General features: G+C 37.2%; 2 protein-coding genes across 4 annotated transcripts in view; both read right to left on the bottom strand.

The window, feature by feature from the left end:
• rab32a (RAB32a, member RAS oncogene family) overlaps positions 1-3,853 on the bottom strand; it is an 18,392-nt gene extending 14,539 nt beyond the window's left edge. The window contains exon 1 of the mRNA XM_073816680.1: positions 3,499-3,853. Within this exon, the coding sequence (XP_073672781.1) occupies positions 3,499-3,712 (214 nt within the window). The 5' untranslated portion in view covers positions 3,713-3,853. The remainder of the gene's footprint in view (positions 1-3,498) is intronic.
• A 586-nt stretch (positions 3,854-4,439) lies between these two features.
• Positions 4,440-26,659, bottom strand: part of grm1a (glutamate receptor, metabotropic 1a) — a 40,421-nt gene continuing 18,201 nt past the window's right edge. For 2 of the 3 annotated variants that reach the window (XM_073853131.1, XM_073853132.1), the window contains exons 4-9: positions 25,482-25,717; positions 21,639-21,885; positions 17,812-17,983; positions 14,700-14,826; positions 11,338-12,280; positions 4,440-6,582 (exon numbers count right to left, since the gene is read on the bottom strand). In XM_073853131.1, coding sequence (XP_073709232.1) covers positions 5,835-6,582; positions 11,338-12,280; positions 14,700-14,826; positions 17,812-17,983; positions 21,639-21,885; positions 25,482-25,717 — 2,473 coding nt within the window. In that variant the 3' untranslated portion in view covers positions 4,440-5,834. The remainder of the gene's footprint in view (positions 6,583-11,337; positions 12,281-14,699; positions 14,827-17,811; positions 17,984-21,638; positions 21,886-25,481; positions 25,718-26,659) is intronic. The other variant, XM_073853133.1, reaches the window with a different exon arrangement.

The raw sequence follows: 26,659 nt of genomic DNA on the forward strand, positions 1-26,659 counted from the left end.
CGAAAATAGATTGCATTCTTGTTTATGACTCGCTTGCATTCCATAACGTCACCTCAAGGTTTCGGTTATTACGTGATTTCACTTCCCTTTTCACTAAAGGCACGTCTAGTTACACAGCATTGGTACTGTGGGGTCTGTTTGTACCACGGAATCAACAAAGATAACGCATATGTGGAATTTGATAACTTTCACATGATAGTAAACTTCCGTACATAAAGGCTGCGTCTCAAAACTCAGTGAGCTTCTTACTGAGGCAACATTTTAAGCACGTTCTGGCCCAGATTAGGTCTAGATAGACTCACAGATTCATTATAGTGGCATGAAGCATATCGCCCCCTCCCTTCTCTCTGGTCTCACAACATGACCTACATTGCGTTAGTAATTATGTTCGCTAACGTGATCACAGTAAGCTAGGACTCACACTTTTTCTGGGCTTTCATAAAGTTCAGCGCATTCTTTCCAGACTGGATTTTTGCGTTTATTCAAAGGTCAGAATAGGCAGGATTTCCCTTTTTCATTTTCAGTTGCCTTAGGGTGCCTAACCGTGAGCAGATCCGAAATCAAAGCGATGTCCGAATCGTTCAGCGAGTCGGATCTTTTCAATGATACAGTTGAACTGGTTCACTAACGCGGTGTGAAAGATTCGTTTCCCAAATCTGAATGAATCTGTCCCGGTGTTTTCTAAATCAAGAATTTTAAAATAAATTATTTTTAAGTGATTTAAATGATGAATGTTTTGATAACAGACGAGTGGCCTGATAGTAAACGCATTAAAATGCTGTGGTAAAATGTTACAAATAAAATGACCTGTAAATATGTTTACAACTGTTTGACGGTTTTAACAATGGGCTTAGAAAGAAAGTAAGTTTTAATTTAACTTTTTCAGCTGAGGGAAGACAATAGAAGGTTTGCATTTACGTCACGTTTTGGTTACCCAGATGCACGGCCATACATGTATTGGTGATACTTAAACGTACTACTGCATAGGGCTGGGCGATTTGGCCTAAAATCAAAATCTCGATTAATTGAACATTTTAACTCGATTACGATTAATGAACGATTATTTTATTTATTAATAAAATTATATTTAATTATATTTATATAATATTTATTTTTTTGCCCTCATAGTTCACTGACAAGTAGGGATGCACCGAAATGAAAATTCTTGGCCGAAACCGAAAACCGAAAAAGAGGAAACCAAGGCCGAAAACCGAAACCCCGAAAGAATTATGCCAATTATTAGTACCATTCCTTTTATGGCTATGACTGTGTACTAATCTTACTAGAATCAAGGCATTGCAATTGCATACATTAATATTAAAGTTTCAAAGAATAAATCAATTATATTAATTTAAACAATTATTATCAATCAAGTATTTTATTACTTGACATATACATATATTTTACTGCCTTTGTTTAAATTGTTTAATCGTTTACATTTTTATAACATTATCTTCTGGATCCATCACATCATAGACTGTAAAAAAAATTCACATTTACAAGTCTACGCGTTTCTCTTCCAGCAGGAGGCGCTGTCAGACTGGTATACAAAGCAGCGCAACAAATGACTTTGAAACGTGCAGCGCTCAGATTTATTCAATGGATAGCCTTTTGAAGTTTCATCATTTCTTGTCTTTCAGTCCCCACATTTAACACCTCATAATTAATGAAATCATAATTAATACTTTCTTAACCCCTAATAACACTGCAGTTTTCAATTAAAATTAAGAGCTTTATTTCAAGAACCGATTTTCTGAAACAAACCTTGCACAATATACGTTTCTTTTTATACGTTTCCCACCATATTCAGGGCACAAGGAAAATATTAGGGGACTAAATTAATATCAGCATATGAAGTATAATCGTCTCTCATTGTCTCTGAGAGAATGCACGTCAGATGCTGAAAATCCGTTTTCACTTTCATTTTAACATTGCGCAGTTTTCACGTTGCTTGTGTGATATCCATTGGCTCACCTCCATGGTTTAAAACATAAATATTAATAAAAATACAGTATGAAAAGACATATCTTTAAAATATTGTGACGTAACACCAACGTAAAGCTAATGTTTTTCACTCACTGAAAGCTACATCTTGTCTCCATATCTGCTCTTATCACTGCACGCACGACTGCAGACACAACCCCTCTGGAAATTTCGGCAAAACAAGTTTTGCAAATCGCTATCCGTGGGTCTTTCCATACGTCCACACCGCAGACGTGTTGCTTCAGACAAGCACGTGCAGGCTGCGGTTTCTGTTTGTGTCAACATACTGTTTCGGCCGTGTTGTTTCGGTGATAAAAGTCTTTCGGCCGAAAACCGAAAATGCACTTTCAAAGTAGAAAATAAGCACTGTCTTCTAAACAAAATTACTCTTGTATATCCTGTAAATTTTTTAAGCTCTCCATGGACATGTCGGCGGAATAACGTAATGTAACGGAGCGGGGTCACGTGACTCCACACGCGGTACTGTTTTTAAAGGGAAAGTAATCGAAATAATCGACCTGGAAACATTTGATCGATTATAGGTTCTGAATGTCGATTTCGATTATTTTTCGATTAATCGCCCAGCCCTACTACTGCATACATTGTTCTGCTAATTTATGCGGTCTAAACCACTGAAAAACACGCGAAAGCTGCACATTAATATATAGAGAAGGACATTTACGCAGGGAGAGCGCAATATTTTGCCCAATATATTTTTAACTAACGTTAATAGATGGTAAAGGCATGTAAGAGCAGTATTAATTAAGATATTAGCCTAACATTTCACCTACCTGACCTGAAACGATAAGAACAAACACGAATGTTGTCAAGATTGCCCTGGAAATCCTTGTTCATTTTGGCCAACCGCAAACACCTTTTGTTCCTCACAGTTTTTTGCACTGGTCTCCTTGATTTTTTATATAACTTTTGGCAGTCTATAGTACTCAGTCCAAATGTTTTTCCCGGTCCGTAACATAATAATTTTCAGCAGCAATAATCAGCTAAATTTCAGTTGTGTTTGGTTCAGTGGCTGTGGCATTGTTTATGTTCAGTGCCGCCAATACGGCATATCAATGAAAACACTCTAGTAAATATTGATGTTTAATGTAAGTGCAAATTATTTAGGTTCTGACTTTTATCATCTTTATTCAATCGGTTAATCGCGTGTAATATGCTACGCCAGGTTATGGAGAACACGCGATGACGCAATTACGTCATGATTTATAAGTAAAGTTTAATCAATCTGTATACGATTCTTAGAAACGAACATTTTAAAGGAACCGAATCTCGGAATGAACTCGGAGTTTCCATCAGTCTCTCAAGCTCAACATTACATGAAGAGTCATGTGCCACCGTGTGCGTGCCTGAAGGCTCACTTAATGTCGAGACAAGTAACGTTACAACAAACTTTCGTAACTATTAAAAGAGTGGCCATATACAAAACATTTCAAACTGTATATGTAGGTTTATTAAGTGAAACCTAGATGTAAGACATTTCCATTTACCCATCCTTACCTGCGATGTCCCATAGCTGTAGCCGTACTAGTGTTTTGCTATCCCAATGAAGGACTTTGAGCGCAAAATCCACTCCTATGGTCGCTCTGTAGTGTTGAGAAAAGAGTTGATGTACGTATCGCTTGATGATGCTCGTCTTTCCCACTCCAAGTTCCCCGATTACCAAAACTTTAAACAAATACTCCTTACACTCCGACACGGACCCGCCTGCCATGCTGTCAAATGTCAGTTATGAGAGAGGAAAGTTTTGGCAACTTTGAGAAACCACTTCCCCTCTACTCCCTCACACAGTTTGGAGAAGTGCTTTGGGTTCGGAGACGAGAGCAAGGAAAGCATTCAAACAGAAAGCACACGCTCCCTCTCCTCCCACCGGACAACCACCTGATAAGTCATAGGACCCGGAAATATCACGCCTCGATTGGATTGCTTTGCTTTTCACACGCTTGAGCTTTAAGGGTCAAAGAAATTCAGAACACACACACACACACACACACACACACACACACACACACACACACACACAGAGAGAGAGAGAGAGAGAGAGACTCGTGCGCTGCGGTCTGTTGAGTCGTGGAAGTTAAACAAAAAGTTTGAATTTCAACATCGAGACTCGAATGCAAAGATTGCGCAACATCATATTTGGCGTGATCAAAGACAGATAGAATCGAACACGAAGATTAAATAAAAACCTGATGTTCCGTTTAGAGTGCTTACAATATGAATAACTCGCTTTTATGGTGGTGTGAGTTAGAGAATGATGCTTTTATGAAGTAACGCATTAAAATCTCATTTCAGTTATTAAAGATAATGACACCATGCCGTAATAAAACTAAACTGATACTAAACTGTTAATATAAAGATAAAAGTGCATAAACATTCCAAATTCATAAAAGCATCAAGCTCTTTCTTTAAAATGGTGGTGAAAAAAACAAAAGACAGCGTTAGATATAAAATATTTATTTTACAGCATGATTTGTCCTGGCAAAAAGAGCATTTTCCTCATTTTTAAGTTTGACCATGTAAACAGGTGATCTGTCAGTTACTTTACATTGAACAAATGATTCTGTTCCAAACAAATTACACTAAAAGACCTAATATTACAATCCATTATAACAATTACAATATGTAAGATATTCAAGAATATTGTTCTTTCGAGAGTTGCATTCTAATAGTCCTGTGAAACTTAAAGCGTTACAGTCGCAAATTTATGTGATAATCCTATGCGAGATTGGCAGTAAATGCTACAAGTTACCACTAGAAGCAACTACTCATAGTTACGGTTTAAAAATGGAACATTTAAAAGTTTGTAAAAGTCGCTGAAAAGTTACTCCAGCTTCAGTGCCACCATATACAGTACGTCCCTTTATCACAAAGAGCAAGTTATAAGACGTCGTTTTTAAAACTTACAAATATCTCACATTCTAATCATAGAAACATATAGCAGAAATACAAAGACACCATCTTTGTGGAAAACGATAGATGGCAGAACAGTATACAAACGTTTGCAAAATCCTTTTTCAAGGATGAGTTCACACATGAGACAAAGTAAAGTTAAGAAAAACACAGTTTCTTTGATTTACCTTGGCTCCACATTTAAGCTAAAATAGTAGTCTATACCTAACATTACAATCAGCATTCTTGCCTTTGACTCTCTAAGCAAAAGCACTGAAACTTACATGTGGGAGCCACAAGGAAATTGGAAAACACCTTAGCTAGGAAACTCCACGTTTACTCAACCAAGTGAGGTTAATTGTGCACACAAGGTTTCCGTGTTTCACTCTGACTTGTGCACAGTTACTGAAACTGTTTAAAAATGGAAAACCAGTTACACAGCAGCCTGGTATGAGATGCGATTCACTTATGTGTTGCACTTATGCACTTATCGTCTACAGTGCATCCAAACCCCTCAGTTTTCCATGATTGTTTTTTGTGTTAGCGATAGTAACTAATCATTTGAATCAGAACCAAGTCCAGCTACATAGTTCGAAAGCGCTTAAAATCCCAGAAAGTGTGTCTCATCCTGCTAAGAGTGAAATAGTAAAGCAGCAAGCTGGCATTATCACTCCTGGAATGTTGTGATGTCACTTGCCAGCGGATTTCGGGCACAGCGACACAATAATATTTGGCACTCCAACTTTCTGCAGCATTTTGGAAAACGGATGCTGCCAGCACCGCCTCGGAGAAAAATATTCCCAACAGGACGTCCCATTTGTTCATTTTAAGGTTGTTCCTGCCTTTCCGAAACAATTTGACAGAGACTTACGAAGATAAGTAAGCAAGCGAATGATATCCTGCAGTGATCAACTAATAAACAGCGCCGTCCTGAGCGTGTGCTTTTACAGCGTAAAAGAGCTCTGTTTTGGGGTATAGTTCATATTTTGGGAAAAGTGAGGGTTGTTATCTGAGCCGGGGGAACCAGGAATGGACCCTCCTGATTGAAGCGAGTCCCTGAAGGGGGAAGGCGGAGTGAGGAGAGTCAGCTTACTCTGTGCCAACTCTTCCACCACACCTTCCTCTTCCTCCTCCTCTTCTTCTTGGGTGGCACTCTCACACAGAAACCCCTGAATGAGGTCGAGAGCTTCCATTTCTGAACCTTCCTCGGGGAACGCTTCCCCTTGCAGGGGGAGAGGCAACTGATTGGCGGAGGATTTATAGACAACGGGGCTTGACTTGTTGCCTGTGCCGATTACAAATTGGTCAAAATCAGGAACCGTAGAGCTTCGAGTGTCCACCAGCCCCCCTTGAGGACAATCGGTGCTGTGGTCTATTAAATTAGGAGGGGAATAGGAAGGTGGGACCCCTCCCTCGTGGGTTGTAGGATGTTGAGGACCCCCGTCGTGCCCCTCGCTGATGTTGTAGAGATCCTTGTTGTCGGGATGAGAGCCGTTGGGGGCTGCGTTGAGGCCAACATCATATTCAGACTGGGGAGGTTGTGAGGCATTAGTTAGGGGTCGTATGACCGCCGTCTGACTCTGCCCGACTGCTTGCCTCCTCACATGCACAGACAGTCTGTGGAACACACTCGACCCCCTCCCCTGGGGTCTGGCACCTGATTCAGACCATGACACAGACTTTCCATTAGGACTATGAATGAAACAGAGACCCAACGTTATTCCCACGAAGACACGCCAGAATGCGACACAAAGACAGAGAAGAACATCACAGAAAAATGGTCATTATGCATGTCATCACTCATACAAGTCATACAATTATCAGCCATAAAACTCTCATGATTAGGGTTAGCACACGATGCGGAACTCAACACTGTTAATTCATGAAGTCGCTGACAGAGATCCCTCAAACATGCTAACTGCGTATCTCATAATGACCTGCTTACAGAGCATTATGAAAGCCACGATGGCTCATTCTCTGCCATCCCTTCTCTGCGCTGCCCTGCTTAAACTGAACGTCATGCAGTATGAATAAGGGCTTCATGGAATTCCCCTCAGTTTCAGATCAATATGGCATTCGCTGTCCGCTCTTAGTGTAATTAAGTTAAACAGACAGAGAGGCCTCAGAACTGAAAGCTGCATCAGAATCAAGGGGCCTTCACACTGACAGCGATTTGCAGTGGCAAAGTGACAAAGTCATTCATTTTCAACGAGAGTGGGTAGATTCTGGTGATGTGATGTTGGCGTGACTGGTGATGGGTCAAAATAGAGAAAAGTTTAAGTCTATGAAAATAAGCTGCGATGTGCCAAATACAAACAAGAGTAAAATTTATGCAAATGAGGAGCAACTTGATGCAGTGACCAGCGATTACCAATGGGAGGAAGTTCATGCAAAAGAGCATTGACTTGATGAGGCATCTAGTAATGTGTCAAAGTTGAGAGTAGAAAGTTTATGCAAAAGAGCAGTAACTACCAATGACCAGATTTACTAAACGGTAAATTAGCATTAGAGTGCAATTCCATAAAAGCGCAAATGGAAGGGAAGAATTCTGTGTGTGATTTACTGACAATGTGCATATTTAAGAACATAGACACAGCCAGAATCTACCAAGGGAACGCAAATTAGTGCCTTCCTTAAGACATTTTTTGGGGCATTAAATAATAGCACAAATACCAGTAATTTGATGAGCGCAAACATTAGTAAATTGCGTGATTCATTTTAATTATCTCCTCCCATAAATTTTTCATCTGAATAGGAAACTCCTACAAATGCATATTCAATAAAGTCAGGTGCAAAAATAACTGTGTTCACACCTTTTCAGTGCTTAGTTATTTTTATTACTTTTATTATTTTGATTACTAATGAGAGGGAGGTTTATGCAAAAGAGCGTTGACTTTATAAGGTGTATAGTAACGCGTTCAAGTTCAGAGTAGATTAAGTTTATGCAAATAAGCAGTGACTTAATGCAGCGGCTACCAAATGGAGTGAAGTTTATGCAAATGAGCAGTGATTTAATGTGAATAATACTAAGTGGTCTGTAAAGTTTATGCAAATGAGCAGGGACTCAATGTGTCAACTACCAATGGGAGTCAAGTTTATGCAAACGTGCCGCAAATCAACCAGCGACTGTCAATAGGAGTTTGATTCAAATAAGAAGTGACTTGACGTGGCGAGTACCAACAAGAGTGAAAATTGCTACAAAAGTTTACATTTACGCAAATAAATACTAAGTCATTGTGGCATCAAGTAACATGTCAAAGTTGAGAATAGGTTATGTTTGCAAATGAGCAGCAACTCGATGTGGTGACTAGTGATTACTAATGAGAGGGAAGTTTATGCTGAAGTTTAGGTTTATGCAAAAGAGAGTTGACTTGATAAGGTGTCTAGTAACGCATCAAAGTTGAGAGTAGATTAAGTTTATGCAAATAAGCAGTGACTCAATGCAGCGGCTACCAGGAGTCAAGTTTATGCAAATGAGCAGTGATTTAATGTGAAGAATACCAAGTGATTTGTCAAGTTAAGAAAAGTTCAAGTTCATGCAAATGAGCAGGGACTCAATGTATTAACTACCAATTCAAGTTTATGCAAACATTTATGTTCATGCAAATGTGCAGCAAATAAACCAGCGAATACCAATAGGAGTGAAGTTTATGCATTTACTCTGATATAAAAAAAATAGCGACTTGACATGGCGAGTACCAACGATTGTGAAAATTGCTACAAAAATTTACATTTAATAATAATGTAAATAAAGATTAACTCAGTGTGGCATCGAGTAATATGTTAAAGTTGAGAATAGGTTATGTTTATGCAAATGAGCAACTACTTGATGCGGTGACCAGTGATTACTAATGGGAGGGAAGTTTATGCTAAAGTTTAGGTTTATGCAAACAAGCGTTGATTTGATGAGGTGTCTAGTAATGCATCAAAGTTGAGAGTAGATTAACTTTATGCAAATATGCAGTGACTCAATGCAGTGGCTACCAATAGGAGTAAAGTTTATGCAAATTAGCAGTGATTTAATGTTTTATTACTAGTTGTAGTTATCAAACACATCACTGCACTTTATATGAGAAGGCAGAGTTACCATTGTTGTATCCCTAAAGAAGTTTTAATTGGTATTGTTTCTTGTCTTTCAGATTTTCTAATTCAAAAGTATGTTACAAACTACGTTTAAATGATCTGTTATATTTTAAAGTTCCTCTGATTCAAACAGAGCTAGGAAAAAGGGATTTTGGATATAATGCTACTTTGGCTTGAAATAATTTACAAAGCATTTTATCTATCATTAAATGAGTTTAAGCTACTTTTCACAAACTATGTGTTTTATTCTCTGGTAAACTCTTGTTGTGATCTTTGATTTGTGTTTTGTGTTATGATGTAAACTTGTATATTTGATGTTATTTGTTGCTGCTTCATTTGTTGCTGGTCACTCTCGTAAAAGACATTTTAATCTCAGTGGGTTTTTAACCTGGTTAAATAAAGAAATGAATGTAAAGAATACCAAGTGATCTCTCAAGGACTCAATGTGTCAACTACCAATGGTAGTCAATGTATGCGAATCAATGTAGTAACAAGCTGATACCAGTAGGAGAGAAGTTTATACAGACATTGATGTAGCAACAAATAATATCTTGACAAGGCGGGTACAGACAAGAGTGAAAATTGCTACAAATGTTTACATTTATGCAAATAAACATCAACTCAGTGTGGCATCGAGTAACATGTCAAAGATGAGATTATATTATGCTTATGCAAATGAGCAGCAACAAGTCTGATTCATGCATAATCGTTCATCTTATTGATTATACAAGATATTCATGTCCAAAAAAATTAATGTCTTTGTTTCTTCAGACTAAAACAATTAAGGTTTTTGAGGAAAACATCCCAGGATTTTTCTCTATGTAGTAGACTTCAATGGGAATCAACAGTGTTGAAGGTCCAAATTGCAGCTTCAAAGGGCTCTACAGTCTTATGTAGCAAAACGATCTGTCATTTTCTAAAAAAGCATAAAAAATAAAAATGTCTATACTTTTTAAATCACAAATGCTCGTCTTACATTCCACGCATTATGTAGTCACACTGGAAAGCTCACACATAGGCGGAAATATCAACCCAGTGTTAACCAAGCGAATGTCCAGAGAAAGTCAAAACACCCTTTACCAAAAAAGCTATGATTTTGAAGTTGGAGGAGAAAATTAGCTGAGTTTTTTTTCCTATACCTATACCTTCACCCTATACCTTTTTGAACCGGAGTACAAAGATACAGAACTAACCAAGCAACCTTTTCAACACGATTAGTGCAAGGCTAGTGCAAGATGAGCATTTGTGGTTAAAAATATATAATTGTTTTTTTTTTTTTTAGAAAATGACTGATAGTTTCTTTAAACAAGACCCTTATTCCTCAGCTGGGATCATGTAGGGTCCTTTAAAAACTGCACTGAAACTGAATTTTGGACTTTTAAACCCCGCTGATCCTCATTTAAGTCCACTATATGGAGAAAAATGGAATGTTTTCCTCAAAAAGAGTAATTTCTTTTGAGTGAAAAAAGTAAGACATGAACATCTTGGATGACACATTTTGAGGAAAACACTCCAGGATTTTTCTCTATGTAGTAGACTTCAATGGGGATCAACAGTGTTGAAGGTCCAAACTGCAGTTTCAATGCAGCTTCAAAGGGCTCTACACGATCCCAGCCAAGGAATAAAAGTCTCAGTAACCGTAATTTCTTTTAGAGTGAAAAAAAGTAAGACATGAACATCTTGGATGACACGGGAGTGAGTAAATGATCAAGAACATTTTAATTTAGGTGTGAACTAATCCGAATGTTCTAATGTTACTATTTAGCAGCCAGATTCCTTATCAAAATCTCATTTGTGATCAGATTTTCTAAAGCCCACCCTCAATGTTGAGAGATCCAGCAGTAGGAACTTCAATTAGCACGCAACATTACAATGACAAAATCGCTATCAGTGTGAACGGGGCATTAGATGGGAACTGGATATGGGAGCTACAGCCTCTGCAAGAACTGGGTTAAATTTTTAGTCAGGGGAAGGTTTGACATGAGGGGAGGAGGCACACTGAAAAGTGGGTTAATACTGGGGAGGAAAGAGGGACTAAGTGGATGGGTAGTTTGATGAAAATTAGGTTAAGTTTTGGACGAGGATTCAGCACAGATAGAGGACGACTGGATAGTGTCTGGCTCTAGCGAAACGCTACGTACATACTCTTGGTTTGCAGCAGGTAGAAAAACATAGGAGAGACAACCCAAATACACACACATGCTAGAAAGAACACTTTCAGAGCTATCGCTGCAGTCCAACATGTTGGTGTGCTACTGAGAAAGAAATACTATTATTTGATTTCCATACGTTTCATAGCCTGTATGTGCATTTAGCTGATATTTCAAGAAATGTGACTCAAACCTATTATTATCTGTCACTCACTTGGTGCTGCTGGTCGCGTTGTTGCTGTTCTTCTTCCTGCGAAACATGTTGAGAATGCTGTTGCTCTGGCAAGGAGCCACCTTCCCGTCGCCCACGTGCATACGGACCACATCCGAGGTCGTAAAGGCGCTGCGTACGTTGCGCTCTGGCTTGGCGATGATGATGTACATCTTGGGTGTGAACATGCAACCCAGTGCTACAGTAACACTGAGACTGACAGAGAAGGAGGTGGTGATGATCTTGTAGTTGGAGCCGAAGTAGATGGGCACAAAAGCCAGCCAGATAATGCAGGTGGTGTACATGGTGAATGCGATGTACTTGGCTTCGTTGAAGTTGGCAGGCACATTGCGGGTCTTGAAGGCATAGTAGGTGCAGCTCATGATGAGCAGGCCGTTGTAACCCAACGGAGCCACTACGCCCACGTTACTTGTGTTACAGATGAGGAACACCTCCCTGATGCTGGGGTAGCTCTTCACCGGGTGGGGGGGTTCCAGCACCATCAGCGTAACCACCACGGCCAGCTGGAAACTAATCAGGACGAAGGCCATAACCACCTGCGCCCAGGCGCTCATGAAGCGGGGCTTGCGTGTGCAGATTTTCTTCTTGCTACCTGCTAGGATGCGTGCAATGCGGTTGGTTTTGGTTACCAGGGCGGAGTAGCACATGGCGGACGACAAGCCCACTAGAACGCGCTGCAGGTAGCAGGAGATCACGGTGGGTCGTGCGATGAGAGTGAAGGGGCAGATGTAGCCAAGGAAGATACCTGCCAGGATGATGTAGCAAAGCTCACGGCTGGAGGACTTCACCACCGGCGTGTCACGGTACTGGATGAAGATGAACGTGACGAATAGAGTTATGAGGATACCGACGCAGGAGAACACAACTGCGACGATGGACTCCACGCTGCCCCACTCCAGGTATTTGAGCGGGAGAGGCTTGCATTCTGGAATAAAACAAGGAGATAGGAGGTCAAGATGGATGGAAAATAAATGAGCGGGATGAAAACAAAATTTTAGGATTGTTAGATTTATGGATCTGCCAATCTTCTTGGCAAAGATTGTATGGTGTCATCATGTGGTATATGTACTGTGAGTGTGTGTGAGTTTTGATGCCTTAACATAGTTTTAAGGTTCAGTGGCATTGAAAAGTGTCCAAATCTTTCAAAAAAATCTAGTAAAAAAAACCCTTGTTGGTTTCCTATGGAAATTTTGATAACATTTTCAAAAGTGTCCAAAATCTTTCAAAAAAAATCTTAATAAAAATGTTGGTTTCATTTGGGATTAACACATTTAGATAACTTTTTCAAGTGTAGAAAATCTTTTTTTTTTTTTTTTTTTAAATGTTGGTTTCATATGGCATTGAAAGATTTAGATATCATTTTCAAGTGTAGAAAATCTTTAAATAAAATTGTTTAAAAAATGTTGGTTTCATATGGCATTGAACATTTTAGATAACATTTTCAAAAATGTCCAAAATATTTAAAAAAAAATCTAGTAAAAAAAACTTTTTGGTTTCATATGGCATTGAAAATTTTAGATAACATTTTCAAGTGTCCAAATCTTTTAAAAAATCTAGTTTAAAAAATTGGTTTCACATGGGATTGGATATTTTAGACAACATCAAGTGTCCAAATCTTTAAAAAAAAAATCTAGTTTAAAAAATTGGTTTCATATGGGATTGGATATTTTAGACAACATTTTCAAGTGTCCAAAATCTTTCAAAAAATCTAGTTAAAAAAAACTTGATTTCATATGGCATTGAAAAAAGTATATAACTTTTTCAAAAGTGTCCAAAATCTTTCAAAAAATCTAGTAAAAAAAAAATGTTGGTTTCATATGGCATTGAAAAATTTAGATAACATTTTCAAGTGTCCAAATCTTTTTTTAAAAACCTAGCTTTAAAATAAACCTTGTTTGTTTCATATGGCATTGAACAATTTATAGAACATTTTCAAAAGTGTCCAAGATCTTTCAAAAAATCTAGTTTAAACAGATGTTGGTTTCATATGGCATTGAAGAATTTAGATAACTTTTTCAAAAGTGTCCAAAATCTTTCAGAAAATCTAGTTTAAAATCTTTTTTATTTTCATATGGCATTGAAGATAAAATTTTCGAAAGCGTCCAAAATCTTTTAAAAAATCTAGTAAACAAAAAAACTTGTTGGTTTCATATAGCATTGCAAAATTTTGAAAACTTTTTCAGAAGTGTCCAAAATCTTAAAAAAAAAAAAAATCTACTTAAAAATAAACTGGTTTCATATGGCATTGAAAAATTTTTCAATGTTTTTTAATTATGCTTTTTACTCTAATTTTATTTTTTTTATTGATGCTTTCTTTATTATAATATTACATTTAAGTCATTGTACTGTATGCAGCCATTGCAAAGTTGTAAAGTTGTTTAATGCATTTATTTATACAGCAAGGATGCATTAAATTGATCAAATGGGACATTAAAGACTTTTACATTGTTACAAAATCTATTTCCAATAAATGCTGTTCTTTTGAACTTTCTGTTTGTCTAAGAACCCTTTCCACAAAAATATTATTTAACACAGCTGTTTTCATCTTTAATAATTCAGGTTTGCCCTCACTGAAATAACTTGAAATATATCAAAATAGAAGACGGTTATTTTAAACTGTTTTAATGCTTCACAATAAAACTTTATTTTTTATTGTGAAATAAAATTCAGCCTTCAGCATAACGGACAACTTGTAAAAGCATTTTAAAAAATCTTTCTGACCTCAAACTTTTAAACAGTGGTGTATGAATTGCATTTTTATATATTTTTTCAAATAAGTGAATAGACTGACGTCATATCACTGACCCTTAAGCTTCATATACCCTACTTTTGTGTGTATTTCTTTCTATGGATTCTATGAATACTCACATTCTTTATGACAAAGGCTTCTATATATCCTTGAAGGCTCTCTTTCGCTCATTCACTATGACGGAGCTTTTTCTCTATTTCAGATCAGTCTGTCTCTCTGGTAATCAGAATTCCCTGTTGCTGCTCAGGTTCCGTGGTGAAACTGTTGAGCCTGACACACGGCTGCTGGGTACTAATGGGATTCCAACCTCACCGTTATCCAGCTCTGCTCGCTGCTGCAAAGAGCTGTCAAAATAACGCGCGGCTCACAGCCCAGAGGGAGAGAAAGTGTTGGGTGTTGGGTAAGGAGGATGCGAAGGGCATAGAGAGGAGTGATAGGAGGGGAGCCGAAAGAACAGAATCTAAAGCATAAATGTTGGTGGAATATAGCAAACCTAGTTTAGGCTGTTCTCAATGAAATAGTGGTCGAAGTGTTCAAATGAAGAGCTCTGTGTGGATAATTAGGAGGATGAAATAAATGTAAACAAGTCTCTTACCTGCCAGCTCATCATCAGGCCACCAACCCAGCTCACAAGCTCTGCACGTGAACTCATCCTGAACGTATTCATTATCTTTACACGTAGTGCAGATCCAGCAGCAACTCACTTCACCTTTACGGATCACCTACAATCAGAAAACACCCAGAAATCTTCACACTGATGCCAATTATGGTAACACTTCACAATTCTATTGACAAAAAAACAAACCAAAAAAATGATTTATGGGCCATTCTACAGAATTCCACAAATTGTGTATGTATGCAAATTATATAATATACAAGGTACACATTTCTAGTAATTGTGCAGTTAATTTTTGTATTGTATTTTCAGAAAGTTTTGGAATATTTTTCCTGTTCCCAAATTTGTCACTACCGAAACTCAGTAATGTATAATTTAATAAGGGTTACATTGACCTTTTAAGATTTTACTTACATCTACCTAAATATATTTTTTGCTATTTTATTACAAAGTTCTCAGAAGTACATCAATAACAATTTTAAAAATATTTTAAGTGTGATTTATGAGATTTGTTGTATATTGAATTAAAATTTTCTTTGTAAAAGGCAAAAAAAAAAAAGTTGATCATACTGATTTCAAAGTTAAAGGAGTAGTTCACTTTCAGAACAAAATTTTACAGATAATGTACTCACCCCCTTGTCATCCAAGATGTTCACGTCTTTCTTTCTTCAGTCTTAAGGAAATTGTTTTTTGAGGAAAACATTTCAGGATTTCTCTCCATATAATGGACTTCTATGGTGCCCCCGAGTTTGAACTTCCAAAATGCAGCTTCAAACGATCACAGCCGAGGAAAGAAGGGTCTTATCTAGCAAAATGATCGGTTATTTTCTAAAAAAAAAATTACAGTTTTTTAATTTTTAACCTTAAATGTCCAGCTTGTCTAGCTCTTTGTGTACTGTTTAGAGATTAAAAGTATATAAATTGTTAATGTTTTTAGAAAATAACCGATCATTTTGCTAGATATTCCTCGGCTGGGATCATTTAGAGCACTTTGAAGCTGCATTTAAACTGCATTTTGAAAGTTCAAACTCGGGGGCACCATAGAAGTCCATTATATGGAGAGAAATCCTGAAATGTTTTCCTCAAAAAGCACAATTTCCTAACGACTGAAGAAAGGAAGACATGAACATCTTGGATGACAAGGGGGTGAGTACATACATTATCTGTACATTTTTGTTCTGAAAGTGAACTACTCCTTTAAGGATTCATTAGTTTGAATATACACTGAACCAAACACTATCATAACATCTTAGTTGATAATTCAGTATACTTTATTTTTGACAAAACATCCCATGTTTTGGTTGTGACTGGACATTTTCGTTATGACACTAATGTTTTGGTAACGACCACATCACATTACTGAATCTTAACTTACATACTAAAACATGACTAAAACATACAAAAAATTTGCATAACTGTACTAAAATTTAGTTTTTTCCCCTCAAATAAAGGATTATGTGTGCCCTTTTGTCACTACCAAAACCATACTGACGTGTTTCAGTCGTGACTGTTACAGTAGTGGCAAGGAACAGTGGTACACACATAAAAACTACATTTTATGGAATAACACCTAAAAAAACAATGTCACGTGACTGTTTCGGTAGTGACAATTTTAGATACTTTTGAACCCAGCTCAAAGATACTAATCAGCATATGGTTAGCTAGCACAGTTCTGAACAGTTGTACACATATAAAAACTAAATGTTATAGAAAATAGGGCTGCCCTCTAATAGTCGACTAACCGTTAGTTGACAAAAAAAAGGGGTTGGTTGACCAAAATTTTATTAGTCGCAGAGAAAAAAGTTGCAGTGTTTGTGGTAATATAGTACATTGGGCAGAACATCCAAAAGCTCACCTATCATTCATCAACCTCAAATATGGCTTTTCATCTGAAATATGTAAGTAGTAGCAACTCAATACATGGCCACTCAATCTAATGTTAACCTAGAAAAATGTGCGCTATTGAAGTGTCTGTGCGGAGTGTGGAAGCTGAATAGTAGCATGAATCTTGGTCATACAGATAAGAGTTAATACATCTTATGAATCTGTAAAGACTCTACATTTATTTGTGTGCACTGAGAATAGCAACGAAACGTTGCTCTTTTGTAAAATAATGAAAGCAAAGCTCGGTCTCTGAACTTGCATTTAAAACAAAATATTAAGCAATACTCTGTGTATACTTGCCGTACAGACATGAAAAATATATCTATAGAGAGTGAAATGTCTACTTTCAAAAGAACGAATTCAAATGGAAAACAAATATTCTCCTATTATGTAATCCGTATGTAAAGGGCATACAGGCACTCCACTACTGCAGAGATGACCAGTCTGTGTCGTCGACTTCATCGATTAAAACGAAAACAAAGAAAGCACTAGTTTATCAATAAATTATTAAAACGTTCATGCATTCTTCTTGCTGTTTTTCCCTGACACGTTCATAATTATTATATCTGCTGGTGTGCTGTGGCAAACTTTTTTTGCGTGCGCTTAAGCGCTTATTAGGTTATGTAGGCAATTAAAGGCTCGACTAATGCATAAAATGAACGACTACTAGTCAACCAGAAAAAAAAATTTAGTCAAGGACAGCCCTAATAGAAAAACATCCAAAAAAGTGTGCTTAGTTGCAGAAAAAAAGGTGTTTGATAGTGACCTTCATTAAAGTTACACACAGATTTTCAGACTTTTAAAAACATTTGCCTCAAAATAGGATTTTTTTGCAGTGTGCAACCAACCAGTTGTGTTAATTGACCAGGTTAAATTGGGAACTGGGAAAGCTGAAATCTGCAATTTCGTCAATTGTTCAAAGACTGTTTTCAAACTAATTTTCCATTTTCTTCCATTGGTCAATCAAATCAATAGCCCTGCCCCTAAGTCACACCATTCATTGAAGCATTCTTGTTACATTGAGCTGGATGAGGGAAACAGAACAATGTTTCAACGGCCTAGAGAAGCAACACACTAATAGTTTATAGATGTCTCTAATTAATCTGAGATATTAAATCAAATATTTTTAAATCAATCAATCAATCACACTTTAGCTTGAAATAGTTTTCATCTGGAAATACTATAGATAATTAAGCTACATACACACCTTAATCTGTCCCTTAGAGCATGGTTCGCTGCAGACAGATCGGACCATCTCAGTGCGGTTCGTCATGAGTTTGTAATCACTGATGCTCAGAAGACCTTCATGCCACGACCCCACATTAATGTAATCATAGCGGCCCAACTCCTCCACATACTGTAGATTCATAATATCATACCTTAGAGAAAAGAAATAGAGAGAGAAAGAGAGAGAGAGCTGGGTAATGATATGGGTAGATGAAAAAAAATAGAAAGGAAAAGAGCAAGTCTGCCATAATAAGTAGCTCAGCACTGCTGAAGCCTCGGGACTAGCAAGAGGCAGAGTTCACACTTTTACCATGTTCACACATCCAAGTCTCTCAACTTCGCATCCTCCACCAGGGATATGAATCCACAACCTCCCGAGTGCTCAGTCCACTCATCCATACTAATGACACTCCCTAGCTTACAGATGAGGCAAAGTGTCACAAGCGCACACATGTACACAAGGCAATGGCAGTCTTGGCAGTGGTGGAGCTGTCATCTTTTGTTCGTGTACAGCCAGGGTGACAGGAGTTGACCGCGTCAGGGTATTGGAGTGGAGAGGACTGAAGCATCTCCTTGAGACAGGCAATCTGTTCCACTCCAAGTCCATTACCATCTGATATGCACCTTTTTGCATGTGTTGGCATGGGTGCCAAATCTAACCTGAGAGGGTGCATGATCAATTGTTGCCTTGGAGAACAGGTATTCAAAATGGACAATGTCACACTGGCCATTCAGGTACAAGTTATCATACTGACATTAAACAGACTCTGTTTCAAAACCAAGTGAGCTTGGTACACTGATAGGCACCTTCCTAAACTCATTGAAATGCTTGATTTGGAACACTCTACATAAGCAACAATTCCACATGCAATTGACCCTTTGCAAAAACCCGCCCTCCCACACCCACGGAGCTAAGAGGAAACTGACAACACGCCGACAAACAAAACACTGTAAAAAATGACAGTGAATCTAACGGTAAAAAACTGTAAAAATGCTACGGTAAAAACCTGTGAAATGGTTAACGGTAAGTTCCCCTTCTATATACGGTGAAAAACTGTGTTGGACATTGCATTTAATTTTACGGTAGTATACCGTTTTTGGAAGTGAAAAAGAACGTAAAATTTACAGTGAAATAACCGTAAATTGACATTCCCAGAATTCCCTGAATTTAATTTTTTTATTTGATGTTTTTTTTTTGTTGAAATAACTTAATTTAATTTTTTTCTTGGTAGTTTTGTACATTAGGGTTGTATGTTACATCTAATGTTGTTAAATTAATGTTTTATGCATTATTTCAGTTTTATGTGTGTTACCATGATTGTGTTTAGTGTTTGTGTGAATGACACTGTGCACCTTCTATATAAGTTATTATTTAAAACCTCTGTGCGATGAACTTTGGTTCATCATGTGATGTTGTCATCACCACCTGCTTTTGGTGGTTGTCATTGTATTACAAAGATACAAAACAGATTTCAGTGCTTCAAAAAGTTGGTACATTACCATTATATGAGTTACGGTTTTTAGTATGAAATTACGGTATTTACCTGTAAATTTAAGTGAAAACCTTAAAATGTAAAACATTGCTACCGTATTTTTACGGTAAAATTCTGGCAACCACAGCTGCCAGTTTTTTACCGTAAATTTTACGGATTTTTTTTTTTACAGTGTAGCAGGTTAATTCTAATATGTAACAAGGTGTCAGCATTAAAATGTTGTCATATTTTAATAAATTCAAACAATAAATACTTTTTTTTTTTATGTGTCGTGACAGATCACCATTGGCTCATTAGATGAATCAACACATGAACCGATCGTCTTTTCTTAATTACTTAAAGCATGGGGGAAAAAAAGAGTTTTTTTTTATTTCAACTGCAGAAAGACACACAATACACACACATTTTCTAGTTTAAGTCCACCAAAGTTAATCTACTCTCCTGTCTGATTTGTTCGTCAGACAAAATGACGGATTTGGCTTTATGATTGGTCAGATCGCCTGTCAATCAAGCTGTTTTACGAAGGGTCAATTGTATGTGATGTTTAGGGTCACCATACGTCCCTATTTCTCTAAATTGTCTTAAATGTCTGGATTTTGCCTTTGTTTTCATACTTGCTGAAGGTAAGGACTGAAAGGTTGTGTTAGCATTGTGCTGTGCATAATTGACCAGTCGTGGCACAGGATATACAAGAAAAATTGTCAAGCAAGTAAATATGCGTACACGTAATTTATGAGGACTTTAGAGAGCATGTCAGTAGGAAAGTAAAGCCAAAACTGGACATTTTAGGCAATTTAGAAAACCAGGTCAGTGCCAAGTTAACAGTGTAATAATCCAAGCATAAAACTACACACAATAATTGACCCTTCGCAAAGAGCTTGATTGACAGGCGATCTAACCAATCATAACGCAGAATCTGCCATTTTGTCTGACAAACAAATCAGACAGATTAACTTCACTGGACTTAAACTTCTATATGTCTTTTGCGGTTGAAATAAAATACGGTCTGATGTTCATTCATTTTTTTTGTGCTTTAAGTAAAGAAGAAAAGATAATCTGTTCATGTGTTGATTGATCTAATAAGTCAATAGTGATCTGTCATGATACATTAAATAGGATGACCACACGTTCTCTTTTCTGTTTTTTTGTATTAAAGCCTTACATGGGACTGTTCTCTTATCCCGCTCCTGCAAACATTCTAATATTTTATTATAATATAATTTTTGAACATCACAAGAGTTGCTATCAATATGCAGAGTATTGAAATCGCTTTGGATGCAGCTCGTGTTGGATGCAGGGTTGCCAAATCCACATTTTTTCCACAGAATTGGGCTGATTTTAAACACTTATGGCAGGCTGATTTTCTCCCGTGGGTTAAAAGTTTGAATTATTGCATAAATTCCTTTTGACTGAAAGGCTTGTATTGAAACATTTTGCATTCTACCTGTGACAAAACTGTGGTACATATTAGTTTTGTGAAGGATGGTCACTGTAGTAGGAAGCTTTTTTAGCTGTGTTTATGATAAATTTGCATAACGGTGACTGTAAAATACATAATTTTGGTATGGAAATGACACATTTTGATATCAAAACTAGGACCCCTACGCCATACCCCCCACCCGTCCTACGTCCTCTTTTTTGAAAACTAAAATATGCTCACCCTAGCTAAGCTAACAGCATGATACTTTAAGATTAAAATACAGATTTTATATAAAACAGTGTTTTTTATTTACTCTGAACTATTTTAGTGACTTTTCAGGACTGAATGAAATGTCATTTATAATCAATTTATTTTCCACTTTCTCCATTATCTTGATTTTTTTTTTTTTAAACATTCTGGGATTACATTCTCCACAAACGTCATGTTATTGTTATATGTGGCCCTGGACCACAAAACCAGTCGTAAGTAGCACGGGTATATTTGTAGCAATAGCTAACAATACATTGTATGGGTAAAAATAGTTGGTATTTACGTTAATATATTTATTACCATAAATATATCAAAATTTAATTTTTGATTAGTAATATGCATTGCTAAGAATTTCATTTGGACAACTTTAAAGGCAATTTTCTCAATATTTTTGCACCCAAATAGTTGCATCTCGGGCCAAATATTGTCCTATCCTAACAAACCGTACATCAATGGAAAGCTTATATTTATTCAGCTCTCAGATGATGTATACATTTCAAATCATTGACCCTTATTGTGGTCCAGGGTCACATATGTGAGGTTAAAACTGGGTAGCTCCATAGATAGCTTGGTTTTGAAATAGAACACTAGTACTAGCACATACAAAGTATTCATGTCATTTACCTCCCAGGTGAGTCTCCATTTACATCAAAGTAGATTTCCTCCCCAGACACGCCAGTAAAGGAGGTCTTGAGTATAGAGTCCAGCAGCTTACTGCCGTCAATGGGATCCATTGCCTCGCACAGGCCAGCGTGGTCTGGGCACAGCTCTTTATGCATGTCATGAAGACCATGCGCCATCGCATAAATCGCATTGATCACGAAGCCCATCTTGCTGTCCTGGACGTAGTTGTCTTTCAAGCTCTCATTTCCTGTCAGGATAAGATTATAAACCAGTATGAGAAAGATTAAAGTAAGGACTATAGTCGAATTTGTGCCACTCTGCCTCCATGCATCCAAGATTTGTGTATTTTATATGCGTTTATCTATTGAATTTGTTGGCAATTTAGCAAATTAAAAATTTGGATGCTAAATGAATTAAATTACCCTGAAAAACTAAGTACAGCCAGAGGCGCTGTGCTGTCAAAATATGAACCAATATATTTGCAAATTTCAGATTGTTACATAGTGACTAAAGGCAGAATGTCACTTTATCCTAGTGTTATATATAATTCTATGGTCGTAATATTAAAATACGATCACATTTAACACTAAAGAGACTGAATAAAGGGAAGGAGAGACCTGCTGGCAGGCTGGCAAACTACATGCTTTCTCTGAATTTCATATCTTAGCACTGGCAAGCCACTGGACAAAAGCCATATTCATAAGCCAGCTGATGGAAAAGCCATTCCAGTGCTACATATACATTCAAGAGAGATCAGAAGCAAAGAAATTAAATAAGAGATTCATTAAAGATAATTATCATTTAAATGCAGTTCCTGGAACTGCACAAGCTGTGCGCTGCAAAAAAGTATTTTCTTAATCAGTATTTTTGTCTTGCCTTTGAGTGAAATCTCCTTCAATCATCCATCCTTAAAACAAAATTAATTCACCTGAAGAGAAAAATGGCTTATTTTTCAAACCCCGTTAAACTGATCTCTTTATTTTTTCTTGTTTTAAGCTTAAATTATTCAAATTCAGGAGATTTATGCATAAAACAAAAAACAAACTTGCCAATGGGTTTTACATGAACAGATTTTAATCATGTTCATGTATCATTTTAAATTTAATTCATGCAGTTTTGCTTCTCACTTAAATGTTTTAAAGTCCCCATGAAATCAAAATGGCTTTTAGTGAATATGTTATCTTTCTGTAAGCTAGTGCACTCCAAATACAGTGGCAAAATTCGCTTTTACAAGATATAAGCATTCAAAACTAATGGTGCGTTCACACCAGGAGAGCATAACGCATTAAGTGCAAGTGATTTACATGTTAAGTCAATGCAAAGATGCGATAGATCTCCCTGCGGCGCGATTCATGCGAATTGCACAAGTTGAAAGATCTGAACTTTGGAGAAAATTCGCGCCGTGTTAACCAATCAGAAGCTTGCTCTAGTAGTGACAGAGGAAGAAATCCGAAACAACAATGGAGGACAAAATCATTGTCGCTGTATGTGGATACTCGGAGCTGTACGATACATCTTAGTACTTTTATAGAAACAGGAATAAAAAGGATCTTGCTTGGAAGAAAGTGAGTGAGGAGGTCGGACAACCTGGTAAGTTGTAAAACACGTTCTTTACTCAATTTGAGCTATGTATATATACATATTGAGACTACAAGCTAGTTAAAGCCAGCAAATTGAGCTTATTCGCCGTATTTTACAACTACTTTCCCATGACACAAATTCACGTCTGTTGTGAAGTGTATTTCACGCATGAATGAAGCGAGTAAACTCAAAATGTTCAAGCGTCCAACTACGAGCGAAGTCGCGTCTGGTGTGAACGCACCATTACAGTCTGTAAATTCCGCTAATATAGATCAATTTTGATTACATCACTCTGCACTTCAGCTTTATCATCAAACTTTCTGTCCAATCAAATGCTCTCTAGAATCTGTAGTGTCCTGCCCCTTACACTATAAATAGACACTGAATCTGTGGCTGAAATCTGTCATTTGAGTTAGTATTTTCTGTACGCCGAATGGCACGCAGTGCACTATATAGGGGATAGGGAGCGATTCAGACAGTGTAAATATGCTTTCTATTGGGGTAAAAGAAGTCTGGTTTCGCGCTGTGTCACACGAGCTGCCGCAGTGCACACTCAGAATGTCTGCTCCGATCCAGAGACATGATAGCACAGAGCGAATCGTATGCGTGAATCGGCACAAACCACAAAACGTATCGCAGAATTCCCATTTGAATTCTACATTGAATGCTATATTTTAATAGCATTATGGATGAGATTGCTTTACCGAGCTCAATGGCTCTGGCCCAAGCTGTTATATAAACGAATGCTATTGGGTGCAGGACTGCTTGATATGCCCCGCCTATGTCTTCCTGTTTTAGTTGAAATTACGCCAACACAGAATAAAGCTGCATGTTTCAAAGCACTTCAGTGGACCTGTGCAGAATTTATACAGGACAAAAGACAAAAATATTGATTAAGAAAATTATTTTTTGCAGTGATTTAATCAACCAGGTGAACTCTTCACTCTCACACACATGCAGACAGTGTGGATACCTCGTTACACTGTGATTATGTCTTTGTTTGCGTGTTCACACAGTTTCTCACACACACACACACACACACACACACACACACACACACACACACACACACACACACACACACACACACACACACACACACACACACTTTGTGACGGCTTATTTCTTGTGCAACAAGCTTCTCTTGTGCTCTCAGTGCTATCAAGCCTACCCTACAAGCAGCACAGAAAAGCTGGACTGATATCTTGTTTTGGCAGCATACTGTCTGACTTTGCTTGACTTTTGGGTTAAATTGAAGTCTTCTAGAGATACAGCTCATCAAAATTTTATGATCGATATCAATCTGATGCCTTTCCAAGCGCATGGTTAGGATACAGCTATAAAATATGAGAAAAAGAACAGCCGTAGCTAGCTTTGAGATAAATGTTCATGGTTTTCTACAAGATAAGTATATTTTACAGAGGGTCTGCAGCTTTTTATAATGACAGTGATGAAACTAGCTGATGTTTTCTGTCACCGTTTCATTTCCCATCTTCACATCGTCTTCATAACTGAGAATAGCTCTGCCAATCAAAGAAGCCAAACACAGTCCAACCTATTGTGCTGTCTGTTGCCATAGTGAAGTGCTTCTTCAGTGCAGGTATCATAACATCATAATGTCTCTCATCAACTCTCACTTACCACCATGAGGGTCTTTCAGAAGAAGAGAACAATAACAGACTATAAGCTCTTGATACTTGTTATAAACAATCAATAACTAACCTACATTACTACACAGATTTAGATAGTTAGGCTTTAGTGATACAATTAGATTAAGATTACATTTGTTCTTTGTGCTTGATTATTTATGCAAAACAAAATTAGTAAAAATATAAACAGTTGCAGAAGCAGCAGTTGTTTTACTCTCAAGCACTGTCTCAACTAAAAAAAAATATTGTTAGAATGAACAAAAAATGTTAAAATATATTTTTATGTGGACAGGCAAAGAGGACGTTATTAGAAAAGCACAAAAGATAAGGGGGCACAACTCCGTTTACCTATATCACCTTTTAAAGCGCCGACCAGAGGATAATTACATGAAAAAAATGGAGGGAAATATACAGAGTTACCATTAATAATTCAGTCCAATATCATCATGCATACAGTATATTCCTAAAAATTGATAAATTCAATCAGACAGACATCAGTTACTTAAAGTAACATACTGACAAACTTGATTATTTTAATTACAACTAATATTAAATGTTACTTATATCATATTCATATTGATATCATTCGAACGGCTTCTGGTTCTTTGTTTACCTGTGCAGATTTTCTGGTAGTTATGGTTCTCCTGAGGATGACCAGGAATGCGGCATTGAAAGCGGTACTGCCAGAACTCGGCAAACCACGGGTTCCTTTTGTTGGTGTCCAAACGCAGCTTCAGAAAGTAGTCATTAAATGACTGAACTTCTTCCGTTTGCAACTTCATTGTGATCCCACCATCTGCTTCCTGCTCATATCCTTCCACCACCTCATCACGATCTGCCCAGCCATCGCTTCAGAAAAAGAGAGAGAACATTAAATGATTCCACTTAAATCACCAGTGGGGACCAAAGCATTTCAGTTTTGGGCTGTGAAAGTGCCGTTTAGCTGATATAATGTAATACTCGAAGTAAACTGAACATTTTAGGATTTTGTAAATGAATGGAACTTTTGAACAAATCAACTGATTTAAAATAAAAATTCTACATTATCACTAATTCAAATGCTGGTGTCATTAAAGAGCAGGTCATATGGGTTTTTGAAAACTCTTTTTTGCAGTTCGTACCATAGCTATCCTTCAATACAAACAGTCTGCAAATTTGTTAATCAAAAAAGTGCATGATAAATAAAGACAAAGCTCAACGTGGGATTCACTATACATAAAAGATTTTCCGGACCTTCTTTATTTGGATCAACAAGCATCTCCGAACCACAACCTGCGAGTATGATTAATACGTTATGTGTAAATTTTCAATTGAGTGCTCAAAATATTAAGGTTTTTGTGCTAATATGTGCTGTATACCTAGTGCAGCTTTAGGTTTCCAGATAAACCACAATATCACCGTCTTACTGAAATAGTTCTGATAATTCATTGTGAACCCACTATTTCCTAAGAATGTGTTGATTAAAGTGGACTGTTGTTGTTCTAATTACTTCATTTAATAATAACGTAGACATATTTTGATTTAAAAACTGTATTGTTTCATCAGTCACGTTAGCATTATTGTTTTGTGAAGTGTTTACAGTTTAGCAGCTAAAGTTTACAATTTAGCGAACACAATTCGCTTGCATTGAATATAGAAAGACCAATCACAACAGACTTGGCCAGCTGACCAATCAGGGCAGAGTAGGCTTATGGAAGGGAGGCGTTTACCGACCTTAAGCTAAGAACTGCCTCAAACTAATCATTTCCAAATCACTGCAAAATGATTCTAATATTAAATGTATATGCTGAG

The sequence above is a fragment of the Garra rufa genome, chromosome 13 (assembly GCF_049309525.1).
Source record: "Garra rufa chromosome 13, GarRuf1.0, whole genome shotgun sequence".
Classification (NCBI taxonomy): domain Eukaryota; kingdom Metazoa; phylum Chordata; class Actinopteri; order Cypriniformes; family Cyprinidae; genus Garra; species Garra rufa.